The following is a 19,769-nucleotide window of genomic DNA, read 5'->3' on the forward strand; positions in this document are numbered from 1 at the left end:
TAATAATAATAATAATAATAATAATAATAATAATAATAATACATTCCAGCCACACACAAAAGTCAGAGGTTCCTGCAGCCACAGCTCTCTGTCTTCCATGCAGGCAAGCAAGAGGCATTGTCACAGTTCGAGCCAGGCAAAAGCACTTGAGGAGGCCACGGATCAAGGCCAGGGAGGGGTGTGGCCTGTGAGTTAGGGGCGTTGCCTATTGACAGTCCCGAGGGCAGCAGGGACAGGGTGTCAACCCCCGGGGCCTGAGGTTTTCCGCCCCCTGTACTAACGCCTCAGACCTGGCCACACACATGCACAAAACCCTCAGCAGACTAAATAGTCAAAATAAGACATTATGGTGTGAGGGACAGTACTAATTAGGCAAAAGATGCACCCCTTACCTGTTCCAGCCAGTCTTGAGACCCCAAAAATGTATGTAAAAAAGTCAGCAGGGTGTATATATCTATAACTATATATGTGTGTGTGTGTAGATATATATATTTGTATATTTAAAATGTCATAAAAATAGCAACAATATTTCCTATCAACACCCTGGAGTTAATTCGACCTTGATGTAAATAGCAGCAATTGTTCCCCTGGTTTGGCAGGGGGCGCTCAGTTACACCACGGCAGAATTTGGACCACGAGAGCATCGTTTGCACAAGTTGTAAGCAAAGCCCAGCCAACCAAACTAACACAGAACTGATTCGATTCACAAGCACTGGTGAACACCTAGTAAATGCACACTGATAAAGATCTCCTTAAACTTTTGTTTCGTTGTCTTTAAAATACACTTCGTCAGTAAAAGGCTGGTTCATTTTGATTTGCACACAAAAAGAGAGTTTGGGCAATGGGATTAGGTATATTTCCCTTGTTCTGCGCCACTTAAAAGGCAGTCCTAAATATTCTATATAGCCCAGATTCAAAAGTTAAGCTCATGTCTCTATACAAAAAAAAAAAGGTACAAAGTCAAATGGTGCCATTATATTACATCAATTATCCATAATATCACAGTGCTAGTTTTTAAATGGCTAAGAGAAAAGAGGCTTAATAGATTTAAAGAGTTCTGTAGCCATGCAAACCCTTTTCGCATTGCCACGGATTGCTGATCGTAGCCTTACTCAAACAAGGCAATTTCATTTAAAAGTGCTAACTGCGACAAATTCAGCTTGCTCATGTTTAGTTTACATGTTTCGTGATTACTTTACTAATCACTGGAATGTATTTCCGCAATGCGATCCGCTTCCTCCCAAAGGAGATTTAAATGATATGAACGCCAGCCTGAAAAGGTAAACTTTTTGAAAGGAACAGTTCTAAAGCCTACAAATTCCTGGTCACATACTAACTTAATTTTTTTTTTAGGAAAAAAAACCCTTTTGCAATTTTTAAATAGATCACTCTGACATGTCTTCAGAATATGCTAGCTTTCTGATTAAGTTCACACCAAATCTCCAACTTCTGGCCCACTGAATGAAGTTCCTCAGTCATCATCTTCAGTTCTGGTTTCAGCGGATTCTGTACTGTCTCCCATGTCCTGATGTGGCGAAGCACCTGGAGGAGAAAACGTTTACTGGCTGTTTAGTTTCAGATGAACTTTCACTCGTCTGCAACATTCAGCCGCCTGAAGCAGTCCCTATTTCATGCTAAGATCAACACTCTTGCAGCACTGTCAAGATACCAGTCCTTGATTTTATCTACCCCTTTCTCTTTTTTAAATTAATCCATTTGTTTATTAAAAGTGCCAATGGAACAAAAGGGAGGGGGTATCAAAAATGTAAACTACAAAGTGTCACCCCCGGGAAGGACAAAAATACGAAGATACAGCTCCAAAGGGATAATAATACGCATGTCATCTACCCCTTTTTCAGCCTCTTCATAGGAACACAGAAAGCTGTCTTATATGGAGACCTCATCTGCACACTTAAATCAACATCATAGTACAGTCATACCTCAGGTTATAGACGCTTCAGGTTGCATTTTTTTGGGTTACGGGTGCGCCAAAACCCGCAAGTACCGGAACGGGTTACCTCCGGGTTTCGGCGGTTGCGCATGTGCAGAAGTGCTAAATCACGCTTTGCGCATGTGCAGAAGCACCAAATCGCAACCCACACATGCGCAGACGCACCGTTGCGGGTTGCAAACGCTGTGGGTTGCGAACGTACATCCCGTATGGATCACGTTCGCAACCCGAGCGTCCACTGTACATTGGTACCTCAGGTTGCGAACGGGATCCGTTCCAGAGGTCCAGTGGGATCCCGAGGATTCTGCAACCTGAGGATCACTGTTCTGCGCATGTGCGCAGCGGCAGACCGCTTCTGCACATGCGCATGCTGTGAAACCCAGTCCAATACTTCCGGGTTTGACGCTGTCGTAACATGAAGTTTACATAACCAGAGGGTTACGTAAGCCGAGGTGCTGCTGTACCCTAAAACCGTCATGGCTTCCCCTAAGGAATCCTGGGAAGTGTCATTTGTCAGCAGCACTGAGCGTTGGTAGGAGACTGCCCTAATCCCCTTGCAGAATTGCAATTCCCAAAGTGGTTCAATGTGTCAGAGGGGTGCATAATGTAAAGAAAAATGCAAAGTAAGAAATGTAAAGTATTGCACTTGGGCAAAAAAAATGAGAGGCACAAATACAAGATGGGTGACACCTGGCTTGAGAGCACTACATGTGAAAAGGATCTAGGAGTCTTGGTTGACCACAAACTTGACATGAGCCAACAGTGTGATGCGGCAGCTAAAAAAGCCAATGCAATTCTGGGCTGCATCAATAGGAGCATAGCATCTAGATCAAGGGAAGTAATAGTGCCACTGTATTCTGCTCTGGTCAGACCTCACCTGGAGTACTGTGTCCAGTTCTGGGCACCACAGTTCAAGAAGGACACTGACAAACTGGAACGTGTCCAGAGGAGGGCAACCAAAATGGTCAAAGGCCTGGAAACGATGCCTTATGAGGAACGGCTAAGGGAGCTGGGCATGTTTAGCCTGGAGAAGAGGAGGCTAAGGGGTGATATGATAGCCGTGTTCAAATATATAAAAGGATGTCATATAGAGGAGGGAAAAAGGTTGTTTTCTGCTGCTCCAGAGAAGCGGACACGGAGCAATGGATCCAAACTGCAGGAAAGAAGATTCCACCTAAACATTAGGAAGAACTTCCTGACAGTAAGAGCTGTTCGACAGTGGAATTTGCTGCCAAGGAGTGTGGTGGAGTCTCCTTCTTTGGAGGTCTTTAAGCAGAGGCTTGACAACCATATGTCAGGAGTGCTCTGATGGTGTTTCCTGCTTGGCAGGGGGTTGGACTCGATGGCCCTTGTGGTCTCTTCCAACTCTATGATTCTATGATTCTATGATTCTATGATTCTATAAGCGCATCCTTGCAGAGAGAAAAGTTAAGAAATGGTTAAATGAGTGTTCTTGTCTTCCACCTGCAGCTCAAGGTTATGAGCTCAATGAACTTGTGAGGTGTGTCAGAGGCAAATAACTGCTCTAAGGAGAGTATAAGTGGTCTTGTGTTATCAACAATCTGTGGGATGGAACCTAACCTTCCTGTGTTGGGTCGCTGCTGTGAGGGTGCTTTGCTGGAAACACTTCATTGCTCTATTCTGCAAGCTGCCAGTCTGGAATGAGAGGTAGACCGAGGTATGACCCCTTTCTACTACAGTCCTGAATGTGTTTAACTACACAAGCGATTGAAACCTCTGAGGACCCTAGGAATGCTAGAGAACTGTTCTTCTACTAAAGGTAAAGGGACCCCTGACCATTAGGTCCAGTCGTGGCCAACTATGGGGTTGCGGCGCTCATCTCGCTTTATTGGCCGAGGGAGCCGGCGTACAGCATGAGTACGGTGGCCAGCATGACTAAGCCGCTTCTGGCGAACCAGAACAGCGCACGGAAACGCCGTTTACCTTCCTGCCGGAGCGGTACCTATTTATCTACTTGCACTTTGACGTGCTTTCAAACTGCTAGGTTGGCAGGAGCAGGGACCGAGCAATGGGAGCTCACCCCGTTGCGGGGATTTGAACCACCAACCTTCTGATCGGCAAGCCCTAGGCTCTGTGGTTTAACCCACAGCGCCACCTGCGTCCCTTGAGTTCTTCTACTACCTGTCAGTAAAAATATACTGTTGCTGACCGTACTCAACTATCTGGCATATTTTCTTCTACAAGCAACGTTCTGTGTTCAATGCATAGCTGTCAAGCTTTCCCTTTTCTTGTGAGGAATCCTATTTGGAATAAGGGAATTTCCCTTAAAAAAAGGGGAACGTTGACAGCTATGGTTCAATGACACAATTTGACGTGGAGCTGTCTGCGCTCTGCTCATGCCGTAACACAACAATGAATTCCTCTTCCCAGGAAAAGTCTGGGAACTTTAGCTCTGTGGGAAGCCATGGCTGTTTAAAGTGGCATGACACAGCCTTATAGCAATATAGAGTGCAGATGGGGCCTTCATCAGAGCAGCAGTTAATCTACCTCAGCAAGGTTGCCAGAAGTCAACAAAGCCTTCTAGGAAAGCACTCTGGCAATTGTCAAAGGGACGTACCAGGGTAGAGATGCTTCATCCTGCTGTATCCCTTTCAGAGGGGGGCAGGCCTCTCCTTGGAAATATTGGGGGGGCCTGCCCCCCCAGATGGTGCCCCTGCAAGGAGGGCCTCTAAAAGAAGGTAGGGAAACTTGGAGAAGACCACTTCTGCATTCCCATGGTCTTCAGATAAGCAGCTTGGAAGGTGACACAGAAAGGAAGACCGGAGGCCTCACAGCTCTCAAAGAGCTGGGAAGGGATGTCAGGAAATCGGCAGATTATACCCACAGTCCCTGTGGCTTCAGAGGCAAAGGGGCATGTGGGATTCTGAGAGGAGCCAGGAGGGTTGCTCTTCTTCCTCCCCGATGAAGAGCAGGACCTCTTGCGCCCGAGGAAAGAGCGAGAATGAATTCCAGTCGCCCTCTGAGGGCGAAGTAAAAGAGGTTCCGTAACATTTCGTGACTCACGAGGTGCAAAGCAAGTTCCATGGCACTTCGTGTCTCTGAGGGGCAAAGAAAGAACCGGTCCTATGAGAGCAGGATAGCTCAGTCAGGAAGAGCAAGGCACTCTTAATCTCAGGGTTGTGGGTTTGAGCCTCACGTTGGGCAAAATATTCCTATATTGCAAGGGGTTGAACTAGATGACTCTTGTGATCCTTTCCAACTCTATGATTATGTTACTTTATTACTTCAGTACAGTGGTACCTCGGGTTAAGTACTTAATTCGTTCCGGAGGTCTGTTCTTAACCTGAAACTGTTCTTAACCTGAAGCCCCAATTTAGCTAATGGGGCCTCCTGCTGCTGCCACACCGCCGCTGTGCGATTTCTGTACTCATCCTGAAGCAAAGTTCTTAACCCGAGGTATTATTTCTGGGTTAGCAGAGTCTGCAACCTGAAGCGTCTGTAACCTGAGGTACCACTGTACTCTGAAGGGTGAAGAAAGAAGCTTTGCCCTATAAAAGGTGACCTACGAATACAGTCAACCAACCAACTAATCAATGCAGCAACTAGGGGCAATATTTAGGGACAGTCAATGAAGAGGCACCATCTTGTCATATTCTTTTCCTAGAGATGTTGCACAACAGTGAGCTGGTATATAGGCATGGTCTACCCTTCCGCCATTTTGAAAGTGTCGTTTCAGGCTCCCCTCCCACCCCCTGGTAGAGGTTAAATTAAATGACCCATACTTTCAAGATCCATTTTCTGCTGTTGAGCCCTCTGCGCAGCGAGAGCCTTCTTGTCCTCCATGGATTTCAGGTCGTCCGGTGGCCAACGAAGCTCTCCGCTTTCAACATCCCCCGTCTCGGATGGCTCCACCACAATGGAGGGTAATCTTTTCGACAGCTTGGGGTACTTTTCGTGTGCCTCTGGAAAAGCCTAAGGTGATATTTCATTTCATTTTTTACATTATTTATTATTTTTTTACATTTCTCAACAGAGAGCAAGGGGCAGACAAGTCTGGCTCTCAGGCACATCAACCCACTGGGAAATTCATCAGGACATGAGGCCCTCCGAAAATGAACGTGAACTACACAAATGCAAGATCTTGTTCAGCTCAAGGAGGCGCATGGAGGAGAATTTTCTGTGGATCATGCTCCATATTAATGAGTGGAAGTTGAGAACCATTTGCATTTTCTGCTTCACACACCAAAAGGATTTTGAATGGTGGAAGACAAAAGCAAAGATTCATTAACAAGCTGATTTTCCAAATTTTAAAAAAGAAGAAAGGTCTTAACATCATCTAAAGGCAAAGGTAAAGGACTCCTGACAGTTAAGTCCAGCCGTGAACAACTCTGGGGTTGTGGCGTTCATCTCGCTTTACTGGCCGAGGGAGCTGATGTTTGTCCACAGTTTTTCCGGGTCATGTGGCCAGCATGACTAAGCTGCTTCTGGCAAAACCTGAGCAGTGCATGGAAACGCAGTTTACCTTCCCGCCGGAGCGGTACCTATTTATCTACTTGCACTTTGACGTGCTTTCGAACTGCTAGGTTGGCAGGAGCTGGGACCAAGCAACGGGAGCTCACCCTGTTGCGGGGATTTGAACCGCCGACCTTCCGATCGGCAAGCCCTAACAACACCTACTTTTAAAATAAATAAATACCTATCATGTTTGTGGAAGGGGCAGCTTCTTCATGACCAGTAGCTTTGAATGCAATGTCTTCCTGTGGCTGTATGCCTTGTTGAGAAAGTTATTTTACTAGAGAGTAATCTGGAGGAGAGGGGACGCGGGTGGCACTGTGGGTTAAACCACAGAGCCTAGGACTTGCTGATCAGAAGGTCGGTGGTTCAAATCCCCGCAATGGGGTGAGCTCCTGTTGTTCGGTCCCTGCTCCTGCCCACCTAGCAGTTCAAAAGCACGTCAAGGGCTCCGGCGGGAAGGTAAACGGCGTTTCTGTGCACTGCTCTGGTTTGCCAGAAGCGGCTTAGTCATGCTGGGCACAAGACCCAGAAGCTGTCTGTGGACAAACGCCGGCTCCCTTGGCCAATAAAGCAAGATGAGCGCTGCAACCCCAGAGTCGGTCACGACTGGACCTAATGGTCAGGGGTCCCTTTACTTTACCTTTAATCTGGAGGAGAATGGATTTAACTGATAAAGGTTTATTTTCACTCAGCTTGAAACATGCCAGAACATTGAGAAAATGAGTTTTAAAGAAAACCTTCCTTGCACCCATGTGGTTGCCTCTCTACAAATTAATGATTTGAAGCTGTTCTCATTGGAACGAGAGCCAGGGGTCCCTCCACCCACAACCTCCACGTTGCCTGCTGGCTAAAGTAGTTGCCGACCAGACATGGTTGCCATGGAGGCAATTGAAAAGGAAAAACGGTTTAACATTCGCACTCGGTCTCTGGTAACAAAAGGCAACGTTTGCACTACTAAATCAAGACCTTCATCTTCAACCCTTTTTTGCTTTACTAGCGGTGCTGCGTTATGAGTTATTCATGGTTTCTTGGGGCAACAGTCGTTTGCTGTGATGCGTTGCTATCGACGCCTCATCATTCTGGGGAAGAATATGGCACAATGCAAACAACAACTGGTGTTTAATAACCCGCTGTGAAAATGCGTGACAATCCCCAACCCAAAGCATGGTGTATGCTCAATTAACAAATATATTTTGGTAGGTGCAGAGAGGATTGCCAGTGAGCCAAATAAATAAATAGCTGGAAATATAAGAAGAGCCTGCCAGAACATCAGTTCCAGCATCCTGTTCTGGCAGTGGCCAACTAGAAGACTCTTGTAAGCTAGCATTCCGACAGTGGAGGTAGCAAATACTTGAAATGGATCCATCAGTATCAATAGGGATGGTTGAATCCATTGATTCAAGTTGATGACTAATGTAAGTCCACGGATCTCAATGAGGGGTCTACCCCAAGTAGGACTTATTTAGATACGACACTCTGTCCCAGGCCACCACCATTATATGCTTTCTCACTCATCTCGGTGCTGTCAATGCCACTTGTCGGATCATATTATTCAGGAGAATGAATGCAGCTCTGCAAGGGAAAAGATGCCTCATTCATTCGAGCACATTTCTGGCCTCAGCCCTGAATAAATATGTGTCGTCTGCCTGACCACCTGTTGAGTGGCAATGGTAGCTATTCTCAATCTCAGAGCTGCCTATGCAGTTAGCAAGAATCCTTTTTTTTTTAAGTGTAACACTCAAAATGATAAAAGCTCGTTCTGTTGTGAAGGACTACATGAGTCCTCTATACCCAAGTACCACTGAAGGAGAGAACCGTAAGAAGAAGAAAAACACTTAGTAAGTTAATATGTCTGTGTGGGTGTACATGTTCTGTTGCACTAAGTTCCAGAAACTTGGTGGATCGTGACATTTACTTGTAGTTCTTCAGTTTCTTCTGAGGGCTGGAGGAACTGGTCAGAAATATTTGAAGGTCTATCAGTAAATTTCAAGTCCTCCTGACAGCTCTCAGCAAAATGTCATCTTCATTCTCATCACTTGCTGGCAGAAGAAATTTGCCACGCACCATGGGCGTATAAATGTTAAACCTCAATACATTCATGACAATTCCCAGTAGGCTGCCTAAACTCTTAAGAATTACCAGTAAATATAAACCACAATACAAGTTCTGACATTTACTGTAACTAACACATATTGAGAAGAATTCACACAGTAGGCACAGGAATTGTTACCAGTAATATCAGAGGCGTGAAGAAACATGTGATATTCTAGCATCAGACATAATTCCCCAAAAGGTGCCATCCAGATCTGTGGCAACATCTGGGTAAGAAGTGCTCATACCTTTCGTACCTTGTTCCAAACCCCAAATTAATGAAAAACTTAAATCTCTAAGAACTGCAATGCTCTACACTCAGTTGGGCTTAAATTCTGAGTAGACATGCTTAGCCTGGTAACAGTGCAATTCTACATTCATTTAATTTGGTGTAAGTTCCACTGTGTATAATAGGATTTACACTGGGGACAAGGATGAGTTCCAAACGAGGATCCTTATTTATTCATTTGTTTATTGAACATGCACTGGCTGTGGCTGATGTAGTTCAAAACATCTAGAGAACACCAGGTTGATGAAGGCTGCCATAAAGGTGCAAATTATTATAAAGAAGTGTATGTTGCTTTAATGGAGGTAGGCAACCTAAGGACCAGGGGCCGGATCCGGCCCAATCGCCTTCTCAATCCAGCCCAAGGACGGTCCAGGAATCAGCTTGTTTTTACATGAGTAGAATGTGTCCTTTTATTTAAAATGCATCTCTGGGTTATTTGTGGGTCCTGCCTGGTGTTTTTACAAGAGTAGAATGTGTGCTTTTATTTAAAATGCACCTCTGGGTTATTTGTGGGGCATAGGAATTCGTTCATTCCCCCCCCCCCCAATATAGTCCGGCCCACCACATGGTCTGAGGGACGGTGGACTGGCCCACGGCTGAAAAAGGCTGCTGACCCCTGCTTTAAAGACATTAAGACTGCAATCCTATCCACACTTGCCTAAAGCTTACCCTTGAGTAGGATTAGACTTAACCGTGAATGCTTTTAAACCAAGCTGCAAAAGTTTATTGAATTACTACTGTTGGGTCCTGGGGGAAAACTGAGGTCTCGACTCAGGTTAAAGCCTGGCCTACTAAACCTCTGGGGTTATCAACTCAGTCTGAAAAAAGTTCATTTGGGGAACACCTTGGGATGCCTATGGATTGCTCTGACGGCATCATTCTCACCTTATTATTTTGCATGTTAATCCCCTGTAAATGGACGCCAGCCAGGACAGAGAGCAGCTCTCCAGTCTCTAAAGCAGAGGTCCAAAAACAGCTGTCCAAAATCGCTGCAGCCAGAACGGGGTACCCATTCCAAGTGTTGACCATTCCAATGCATAAATCAGGACTGGGTAACCTGCGGCCCTCCAGATGTTCTGGACTATGATTCCCATCATCCCTGACCATTGAAAGAGGCTGATGGGAGTTGGAGTCCAACATCTGAAAGGCCACAGGTTCCCTATCCCTGCTGTAGATCCTGGGTATACCTTTTTGGTTTTATGCACTTAACTGATGACATGTCCAAGTGGCTGCACACCTGATTGCTCTGCCTGGGCTATGATGAAACATTGTTAGCTGCCATTGAAGCCGGCATGAATTTCGCCCCAGGCTTCAAAGGAACAGCAAAAGAAGGAAAGAAGAAAGCCAGGCTCCTACTCCTTATAAAATGTTTTTTAAAAGAATTCTATTTATATATACGGTGTACCTGTAGCATGCCCTTCTCAGTGGCTCCAGGAAGCTAAATACTTTTGACAAACATTAAATAGATAAAATGAGTTGGCTGTAGCATGGTGTGTAATTTGCCTACATTTACCTGGCTGGAGGTGCCCCCTTCTTCCTCAGGCTGGCTCAAGGTAAATTCCTCCATAACAGGTTCGCGTGTGTTCATCACCTCCGTCATGCTGCAATTAGGAGAGGCTTGGATGAATTCCATACACAATTTAAAAATCTACTTCGAGGGGTGGCCAAATGTGTCAATGCTGGTTTCTTTCCACCTCTCAGTTTCCCAGTCTTAAGTTCAGCTTGCCACATTTCTACATCATTTCCCATTATATAAAAAAACCCAACAACTCACAAAAATAATTGCTTTTGCACATTTTGTTATGTAGCTCTCCCCAATTTACACATATTTGCAAGTACTTGCACCTAATGCATTGTAACACTGTATGCAAAATTTCCCCATGTATATACATTTTTGTAAACCTTTTTTTTTTTTTTGCAAAATTTGGAGAGGTGAATATTTCAGGAACTGTGAAACTGATAGGTTCACATTAAAGTAAGAACTGAGTTGAATTTCCTACCCCAATATACATTATAAAACTCTGTGCCCCTTTAGAATTTATATATCTATATTTACACTATACAAGTGAAGTAACCTTTGACATTTGAGGTGCATATTTTTAGATGCTACTCTATTCTTGAGGCTATAATTTGTTTTGAACTGTTAGTAATGTTGTACGTTCAACGGTTGTGTCCCACCCTTAGATCTCAGGGCGAAGAGTGAGCAATCAATCAATCAATCAATCAATCAATCATCACCAGCAGCATAATAATAACTGTAGATCCATTAAATGGAACTGTGGGGGAACTGTTCAGCACAGAATAAATACCTTGCAGCAATGCGATTGAACCGCCCTGCTCACAGCTCTGCCAGATGGTTGCTCCTCTGTCTGGGTTCTGTTATGCAAAGCTCTTTAAGAATCCTACCCTTATGAGGTATGCTTGGAATTCATAGGCACGCTGATGCTATTCTAGGGTGTTTTGAGGTTCTGCCCAACGGAACAGCCTGGAGCAATTGTTTCATGAAACAGGTGAACTGTCAGTTCTCCCCCCGGCCTCATTCACTTCATTACAAGGGAACACATTCGGGGTTAAGTTTGCCAACACCTGTCCCCTTCCCCACCTGCTCTGGCGCCCTTCCAGAAAGCGGCAATGACCTCAGCGAGACGCGAATTCTGGGCTAAGGACAATTGTACACAGTCGGCGTGGACTTAATCTGAGTCAAGGTCAAGTCTGTAAAAAATTTTTAGTAGTGTTGCTGATAGGCAATGTTCTGCCTTACCACACCAAACATATTGTTATCTTCACCCACATTATTAGGGTCTTTTTTTTGTCCTCGCCAGCCTTTTTCAACTGCTCCACCGACATTTGACTTCAGCCCTATCCACCACCAATACGTGGCCCCAACAGATGACCCCCAAGGGAATGCAGCGGTCAACTCTTACACTAGGAAAGAGATTGAAGTTACATGGACAATGCTTCTTTGAAACATATGCTTTTACTCTGTCCCACACTTACTAAGTTTTGGGAGAAAGTGCTGGACACTTGTAAGATTTTCAGAGGTGAATATGCTCTTGAACTATATACCCATTGTATGGAAATTGACAACGGGACAGAGAAAATGGATTCTACACACCCTAACGGGGTGGCATGACAACATTGGCAACAAATGAGCAGACACCTTATAGACACAGACTTTCTTTGGATAAATACAATGCTATTTGGAATGAGTTGACGCAGAATATATTAGGTTATCGGAAAGTATATGTGTATTAGGATAAGAACATATATATATTAACGTATGGTAATGTAACACTATTGTTTCTTTTTTCATTCTCGCTCACTTTTTTCTTCTTCTTTTTCTCTGTCTTCTCATAAATGAAATTCTCTTAACAAAATATTAATAAAAATATTGAAATAAAAATAAATAAATCAAAAGTTCCCTTGCTGTAGCTGAACCTCAGGAGCAGAGAACAAGCAGGGGGCAGGATGACCATTCCCCCGACACCAGAGGTGGAGAACCTCTGCCTTGTGGGCTCTCCATTTGACCTGCCAGGCCACTTCGCCCAAGTCACACCCACCTGCCCTACACCATAAGAACATAAGAAGAGCTCACTGGATCAGGCCAATGGCCCACCCAGCATCATGTTCTCACAGTGGCCTACCAGATGCCTGTGGGAAACCCGTTAGCAGGACTTGAGCACAAGAGCAATTCTCCCCTCTTGTGGTTTCCAGCAGCGGTGTACCTTGATAATATGGCACCCTGTGCGAGGCCAAAATTTGGTACCCCCTAAGCCCCCTCTCTGCGGGACGTGGGTGGCGCTGTGGGTTAGACCACAGAGCCTAGGACTTGCCAATCAGAAGGTTGGCGGTTCAAATCCCCGCAACGGGGTGAGCTCCCGTTGCTCGGTCCCAGCTCCTGCCAACCTAGCAGTTCAAGAGCATATCAAAGTGCAAGTAGATAGGTACTGCTCCGGTGGGAAGGTAAACGGTGTTTCCGTGCGCTGCTCTGGTTTCGCCAGAAGCGGCTTAGTCATTCTGGCCACATGACCCGGAAGCTGTACACCGACTCCCTCGGCCAGTAAAGCGAGATGAGCGCCGCAACCCCAGAGTTGGTCACAACAGGACCTAATGGTCTGGGGTCCCTTTACCTTTACACCCCCTCTGTTGCTTCCCAAAGCCAGGTAAGCGAGGTGCCAGGTTTTGGCAAAGGGGCACGAGGCTCTGAGAGGGTCCAAGAGCCCTTTAGTCTTCTTTCCAAAGCTGAGCATGCAGTCAGGACCCCGCCAGAGCCCTCGCAACTCCTTTCCAAATCAAGCACTTACTAGGCTTTGGGAAGCTCGGCGCCCTGTGCACTGCCCTAAATCCGCCTCTTGTTTCCAACAATTGGTATTCAGAAGCATAACTCCTCTGACAGCAGAGGTAGAAGACAGCCATTGTGGCCAGGAGCTGCTGCTGCACACCTCCAGTGTAGGGCAGGTAAAAATCTGACTCAGCTGAAAGGCATTCTGCCGGCACTGGTGAACAGCTGATTGGCAGTGCCTGCAAAGGCCTATGCAAAATGCTGGGCAAGATAAGAGCTTTGAAAGGGCCTTCTGAAGACACGTGTGGGAAAAGAATAAAAATTAAAATAAATCACACTATGACAGGTGTCTGGCTCCACTCGCCTGCCAAATGTGGCCCACAAGGTGTGTGTGGGAGATAGCTACCTGGCCCTTTGGCCAGATTCATTCCTCCTCCTGCCCTGCCCTACAAAAACCCTCAAGTTGTCCCTCATTCAGCACCAAAACAGCAGGCGTTCATGTGTATCCGTAATCATAAGAGTTACCAAGCCCCACAATTTTTACTCCCACCCTCCACCCACTCTCCTGAGCAATACTCTGCACTGTTGAGATTCTAGTGTGTGTGTGGGGGGGGGGAAATCATTTTGATTCCGAAGGCAAATGTTTTCAGGACAAATAATAATTACTGTCAAGCCTCGCGGGCTGCTCACCATGTTGATATGCATCCAGTTCATTGCCACGGACTCTGTGAAGCATATCATTAGGAGATTTAGGGCAAGGTGTCAGCAGGATGCTAATGATACCCAGCTCTATTTCTCTGTAACATCTGAATCAAGAGAGGCTGTGTGCATGTCCTAAGCTGGTGCCTGGATGCAATCACAGGTCTGATATGGGCTAATAAACTGGGCCTGAATCCTGATCATACGAAAGACCCTATGGATCAGGCATAGGCAAACTCGGCCCTCCAGATATTTTGAGACTACAACTCTCATCACCCCTAGCTAACAGGACCAGTGGTCAGGGATGATGGGAATTGTAGTCCCAAAACATCTGGAGGGCTGAGTTTGCCTATGCCTGCTATGGATAGTCAATTCCCAGGTATGGAAACTGGATTGTACACTAGTTCTGGATGGGCCTGAGCTGCCTTTAAAGGAGCTGGTGTATCACTGGGTGTGCTCCGAGATCCTTAACTGTCATTACAAGCCCAGGTGACCTCACAGCACCAACTGCCAACTTCAACCAACTACAATGATTTCTGGGCAGGGAGAGGGCCATGCACTATAGAACCATCTAGTACAACCCCTTGCAATGCAGGAATCTCAGCTCAAGCATCCATGACAGATGGCCATCCATTGGTAATTAAGACAATTAAGACTACTGCAATGTACACGGACAAGAGGGCTTTTCCAGATCTTCTAACTCAGCTCTTTTAGTTGAAGATGCACGAGGCTGAATCTGAACCTGGGACCTTCTACACCCAAAGCAAGTGTCCTGCCACTGAACAATGGTTGTACCCCCAGTTGGAGTACATGCGACTCCCCACTGACACAGTTGGAGAGGGTGTCTGTGCACATAAGTGAAATCAAATAAAGTGAGGAGCACCCTCTAAACCAATGTTTCTTAACCTTTTTCTGATTGTTGCCCCCTTCCAACCTTGTTTCCTTCCTGTGCCCCCCCCCATCCTACCAGTAGAAAGGTAGCTATTTAAATGTTTTGTTTGTAAATAGAACATGTTTTATTTAATTTTTTTATAATTTATGCAAAATACAATTACATAAAAATTTATACTTTAGGTATTTCTCAATCAATGTGACCCTTGGGCTTGATGACCAGAAACAAACTTTTTAACATCTGGCTCTGTTGTTGTGAGGGATAACCGGAGATCATTATGTTAAGGCGATTCCGTGTTAGGTTGAATAAATAAATTCACATGACTGAAACCTCATTCTCCCAAATACAAAATGCCATGAATGTTTTCTTTTCTTGGTCACTTCTCTCTTTTCTTCACTTCTCACTTTCCTCTAGTCTGTGGCTCCCTAATCTTGTGCCTGCCATGGGCCCCCATTTGCACAATTTTCACCTGTGCCCCCCTTAAAATATCCTGGGGGGCTCCCAGGGAGCCATATGGCTCCTGGTTGAGAAACTAAAGACCCTCCCTGCAACATGCTCTCCAATCCAGACCAAAAATACTGTATCCAAAAATACCCACAACTAGAATTAAGGCTCGGGGACTGGGAGGATGGAGGACAGGCAGGAAAGCAGCAGCTGCTGCTGCTGTACTACCACGCACGTCAGCTGTTAGGCGGGGAGGCTGAGCAGCTGAAACAAGACTTGCTGCACCTCCGGTCTCTTTGGGGCTTACTCCAGCCTCATTGATGTCCTCTTCCGGCCCTTAGGATGGTCTCCTTGCAAGCCACAAGGACCGTCCAGCTCTCTCCCACCATTTCCGGGTTTAATTGTTTCCCATTGCTGTGCATATGTGCTACGTCATGTGAGTCTAGCAAGCGTAAGTGGAGAATCGCCTGTACCATGTTTAACACAGGCCTAAAAACATCCGCGAACCTCTAAGCCAGATGCAGCCTATCTGCAATGTATGGCGGATCTCCAGTGTTTCAAAAAGTCTCCTGTGTTGCCAAGCATCAAGAGACTGCAGAAATAAAAGGGCCCACCCCCCCAAAAAAAGAAGACGAGGAAGAGGAGAAGAGGAGGAGGAAGGGGGCATAAATTGAGATGCAATACATCGCTGGCAAACTGCGTTCAGTTGTCTGGGACACTGCGACAAGGGGCAATTCCACTGGGAGTAAGTTAGTACTGCTTTAAGGAGGAGGCACTAACTTTCCAAGGGCGAAAAACCTCATGAGCAGACTAGATCGGGGCCTGTAATGAGATGCTACTGGCATCCCAGCTGCTCGCCACGGGACCTATCCCTCAAGAAACAGCTGCTGCAGACATGCCCAGAATTAGGAAAGACAAATGGCTCCGTCTGGGAGGGGGAAAGCGGAGAATGTTGCATGCCACAGCCACAACAGATGCCTGAATGAATCAGCTTCTGTGCTGATTAAATTAGACCATTCTCCTCTCTCTTCCCTGCTTCCGTTGCACGTAAAGGGGGGATTGTGTGGCGCAAGATGGCAGGACGGGTTATACTTTATGCCATTCCGGGGGGGGGGGCACAGAAAACCAGATACATGGCAGAGGATCAGGTTTGATCTAGGAGGAATTAAAAACGGCTCACGAGCTCCACACAGAAGTGCTTGCCCGAGGGAAGAGGCGAGGTGGGCAAGGAGCGCGCGAGTAGATAATGCCGCCTGCAAGAGCAGCGAGGCTTAAATATCGAGGTATCTCCTGAAAAATACTCCGCAGAAATACGGCTAATGGGGAGGAATTGCACCTGCCCATCCATGCAGTTGCAAGATAACAAATGGGCTCCATGCTAAGAATTCTTTATAGCTGACTGTCAGTCACCAGGAGGTTCAAAATCCCAGAGGATGGGATGCAGGGGCTGAAGCCACTGTCCTAGACTGAGGTCAAACCATAAGATGCCTCCCTTATAGTCCACAAGGGAGATGGGAAGCAGTGGGGGGAGAGCTCTCGGACAACTGGCAGAATAAAAAATGATGCGCACAGGATGCTTGGGAGCTGGCGGTTTCTGGCTAGTGTGGTCTCCAGGAAATCCAGATTGTTGCAACTTGGCACTGCGGCTTGGTGGGAAACATTGGCAGGGAGAATTTAATCGCTTCAGGAGCAGAGAAATATGGTGTGCATACCAGCCTGTAAGTAATGTGAGGGCTGAATTTCCAAAACCAAAGATTTTAAAATAAATAAATAAATGATTTAAATATGTAAGGTGCTGGTCTTCCTGACCACTGATATCAGGGGTAAAGGTAAGATAAAGGACCCCTGGGCAGTTAAGTCCAGTCAAAGGCAACTATGGGGTTGCCGCGCTCATCTCGCTTCCAGGCTGAGGGAGCCGGCGTTTGTCCACAGACAGCTTTCTGGGTCATGTGGCCAGCATGACTAAACCGCTTCTGGTGCAATGGAACACCGTGACGAAAACCAGAGTGCATGGAAACACCATTTACCTTCCCGTCGCAGTGGTACCTATTTATCTACTTGCACTGGTGTGCTTTCGAACTGCTAGATTGGCAGGAGCTGGGACAGAGCAACGGGAGCTCACTCCATCGCGCGGATTCAAACTGCCAACCTTCTGATCGGCAAGCCCAAGAAGCTTGGTGGATTAGACCACAGCGCCATCCAATGTCAGGGGTGGATCTGTAGCGACTCCACAGTGACAAATGCCACTCCGCAGATGTGCAACGGACATCTTTCCTTTGTCGTCTTTTTAACATGTTGCAAGGATGGCTTTCAAAATCAGGGCCCAGGATTGAATTCCGGCAAACAAGAGCTCCACCTGCACATGGAAAGCAAAGGTTTAAAATATGATGGCTTTTCTGGAAGCAACTTTGGAAGGGCTGTGGCTCAATGGTAGAGGATATGCTTTGCCTGTGCAAGGTCACAGGGTCAGTCTTGAAGAGCCACTCTCTCAGTGGTTTGGTTCGCACAGCAGACTAAGCCAAACATCAGCTTAGCAAGACTCTGCAAGCTCCTCAGTGGTCTTCTTTTGCTGCCATGCTACACTAAACCAAGGTTTGTTTTAGTGTGCCATCCCAACTAAGGCTCGTGGTGAAGCTCTCTCCTCATCAACTATGAGTTGTAACAAACCTGGCTGGTTCTAATTTTCTCTCCGCAATTGCTGCAGCAGGCATCAAAAACGTGTGCTGAATAGTCTGCCTTTGGGGGGGACTACAGAGAAAATCATGAATATATACAGGCTACCCCTATTTTGTGCCCATTCAAAGAATGTGCAGCCATGCACAAGTAGGCTGTGGACCATTTTCGGACCTGGAAGAGGGAGGAATGGGGGTGGAACAGGGGCAGGGTATGAGCACAGTGGGGCAGACTTAAGCATGCTCTGCTGACATGCACAATGACCCAGAATGCAACCCCCATGCAAAGCAGAGGTTGCCTGTATGCAGTGCTTTTTTCCTGGGGGTACGCAGGGGTACGCATACCCCTAAATATTTTGTGAATCTTTGTGCTTTTGTCCATTTACTGTATTTATTTTTCCCGATTTGAACTATAAAATGGTGATTTTCTTGAGTTAAAATGAGAGTACCCCTAAAGATTTTTTTTAGAAAAAAAGCACTGTCTCGTGTGTGTGTGTGTGTGTGTGTGTGTGTGTGTACACACACAGAGGGATGCTGGTAGCCCTGTGGTCTAAACCACCAAGCCTCTTGATCATCAGGTTGGTAGTTCGAATCCGCACAACGAGGTGAGCTCCCGTTGCTCTGTTCCAGCTCCTGCCAACCTAGAAGTTCGAAAGCATACCAGCACAAGTAGATAAATAGGTACCACTGCGGCAGGAAGGTAAACAGCTCTGCTATCTGTCACGGTGTTCCATGCGCCAGAAGTGGTTTAGTCATACTGGCCACATGACCCGGAAAAGTTGTCTGCAGACAAACGCCGGCTCCCTTGGCCTGAAAGTGGAGATGAGTGCTGCACTCCATCGTCAAATTCGACTGGACTTATCCGTCCAGGGCTCCTTTACCTCTACCTTACCTTTACACTCACACACACAAATAATGACAATTAAACAGCCCACAGTGCCTTTATAGGAAAAAAAACCTGGTTCGTCATATAGAAGCTGGGAATATAATGTTGACCATGCCTCTTTCAGGCATATGTCCTGCTGTGTCCTATAGTGCCTTCTTTCAGGTCAATAATTACTCTTCTTGTAAACTTTGGTTTAGAAGAAATCCTTGATCTTTGCGGATGTTCCCACACTTTTAAATTATATTCCTGCGAGGACTAACAGATGGGCAACAGAAGTGAATTCTGAGAGCCCTTATGGCTTCAAAGAGACTTATACTTCAAGGCTGGAAGGATAAACACTCACCATCCATTTCTCAGTAGACTGAAAATCTCACTGCCCTTTCTACATCTTGTAATAGCCAATATCTGGATTTCAATTCGGATGTATGGACCGCTTATACAAAGTCAGGAATGACAGATTGTTACATTGTTAATGTCAGCTGATGATGTTTTCATTTTTTGATGTTTCATATTTGCAATAATAATAATAATAATAATAATAATAATAATAATAATAAATGCACATGATAGCACCACTTGATCCATCATGGTTTGAAGGTTGATGGCATTATGAAGAAATAGCCTGTGCTCCGGTACTTTCTAGGGTTGCCATATTTTAAAAAGTGAAAATCCAGACACAAAAGTTGTTGAGCTACTTTTCTACAAAATCTCCCCAGTGTGATGTAGTGGTTAAGAGCGGTGGACTCGTAATCTGGTGAACCGGGTTCGCTTCCCCACTCCTCCCCATGCAGCTGCTGGGTGACCTTGGGCTAGTCACACTTCTCTGAAGTCTCTCAGCCCCACTCACCTCACAGAGTGTTTATTGTGGGGAAGGAAGGGAAAGGAGATTGTTAGCCACTTTGAGACTCCTTCGGGTAGTGATAAAGCAGGATATCAAATCCAAACTCCTCCTCCTCCCCCATCCCCAAATATAGTTTTTACCAATTTCACACAGAAAAAAATCAACACTTCCGATATGGGTCTGGTTTTCCCATACATTTTTGCCACTTTTTGAAAATTCCGCCCAGATGCCATTTTCGACAGATGA

At 45.9% G+C, this 19,769-nt stretch overlaps 1 protein-coding gene across 2 annotated transcripts in view; it reads right to left on the reverse strand.

Annotated features, from left to right (window-relative positions):
* Window positions 1-1,169: 1,169 nt before the first annotated feature.
* LBHD2 (LBH domain containing 2) overlaps window positions 1,170-19,769 on the reverse strand; it is a 53,286-nt gene continuing 34,686 nt past the window's right edge. The window contains exons 1-4 of one of the 2 annotated variants that reach the window (XM_053367733.1): window positions 11,117-11,250; window positions 10,321-10,408; window positions 5,695-5,884; window positions 1,170-1,542 (exon numbers count right to left, since the gene is read on the reverse strand). In XM_053367733.1, the coding sequence (XP_053223708.1) occupies window positions 1,472-1,542; window positions 5,695-5,884; window positions 10,321-10,407 (348 nt within the window). In that variant the 5' untranslated portion in view covers window position 10,408; window positions 11,117-11,250 and the 3' untranslated portion in view covers window positions 1,170-1,471. Of the gene's footprint in view, window positions 1,543-5,694; window positions 5,885-10,320; window positions 10,409-11,116; window positions 11,251-19,769 lie in introns of those variants that run through there. The other variant, XM_053367654.1, reaches the window with a different exon arrangement.

The sequence above is a fragment of the Podarcis raffonei genome, chromosome 1 (genome assembly GCF_027172205.1).
Source record: "Podarcis raffonei isolate rPodRaf1 chromosome 1, rPodRaf1.pri, whole genome shotgun sequence".
Taxonomy (NCBI): Eukaryota; Metazoa; Chordata; class Lepidosauria; order Squamata; family Lacertidae; genus Podarcis; species Podarcis raffonei.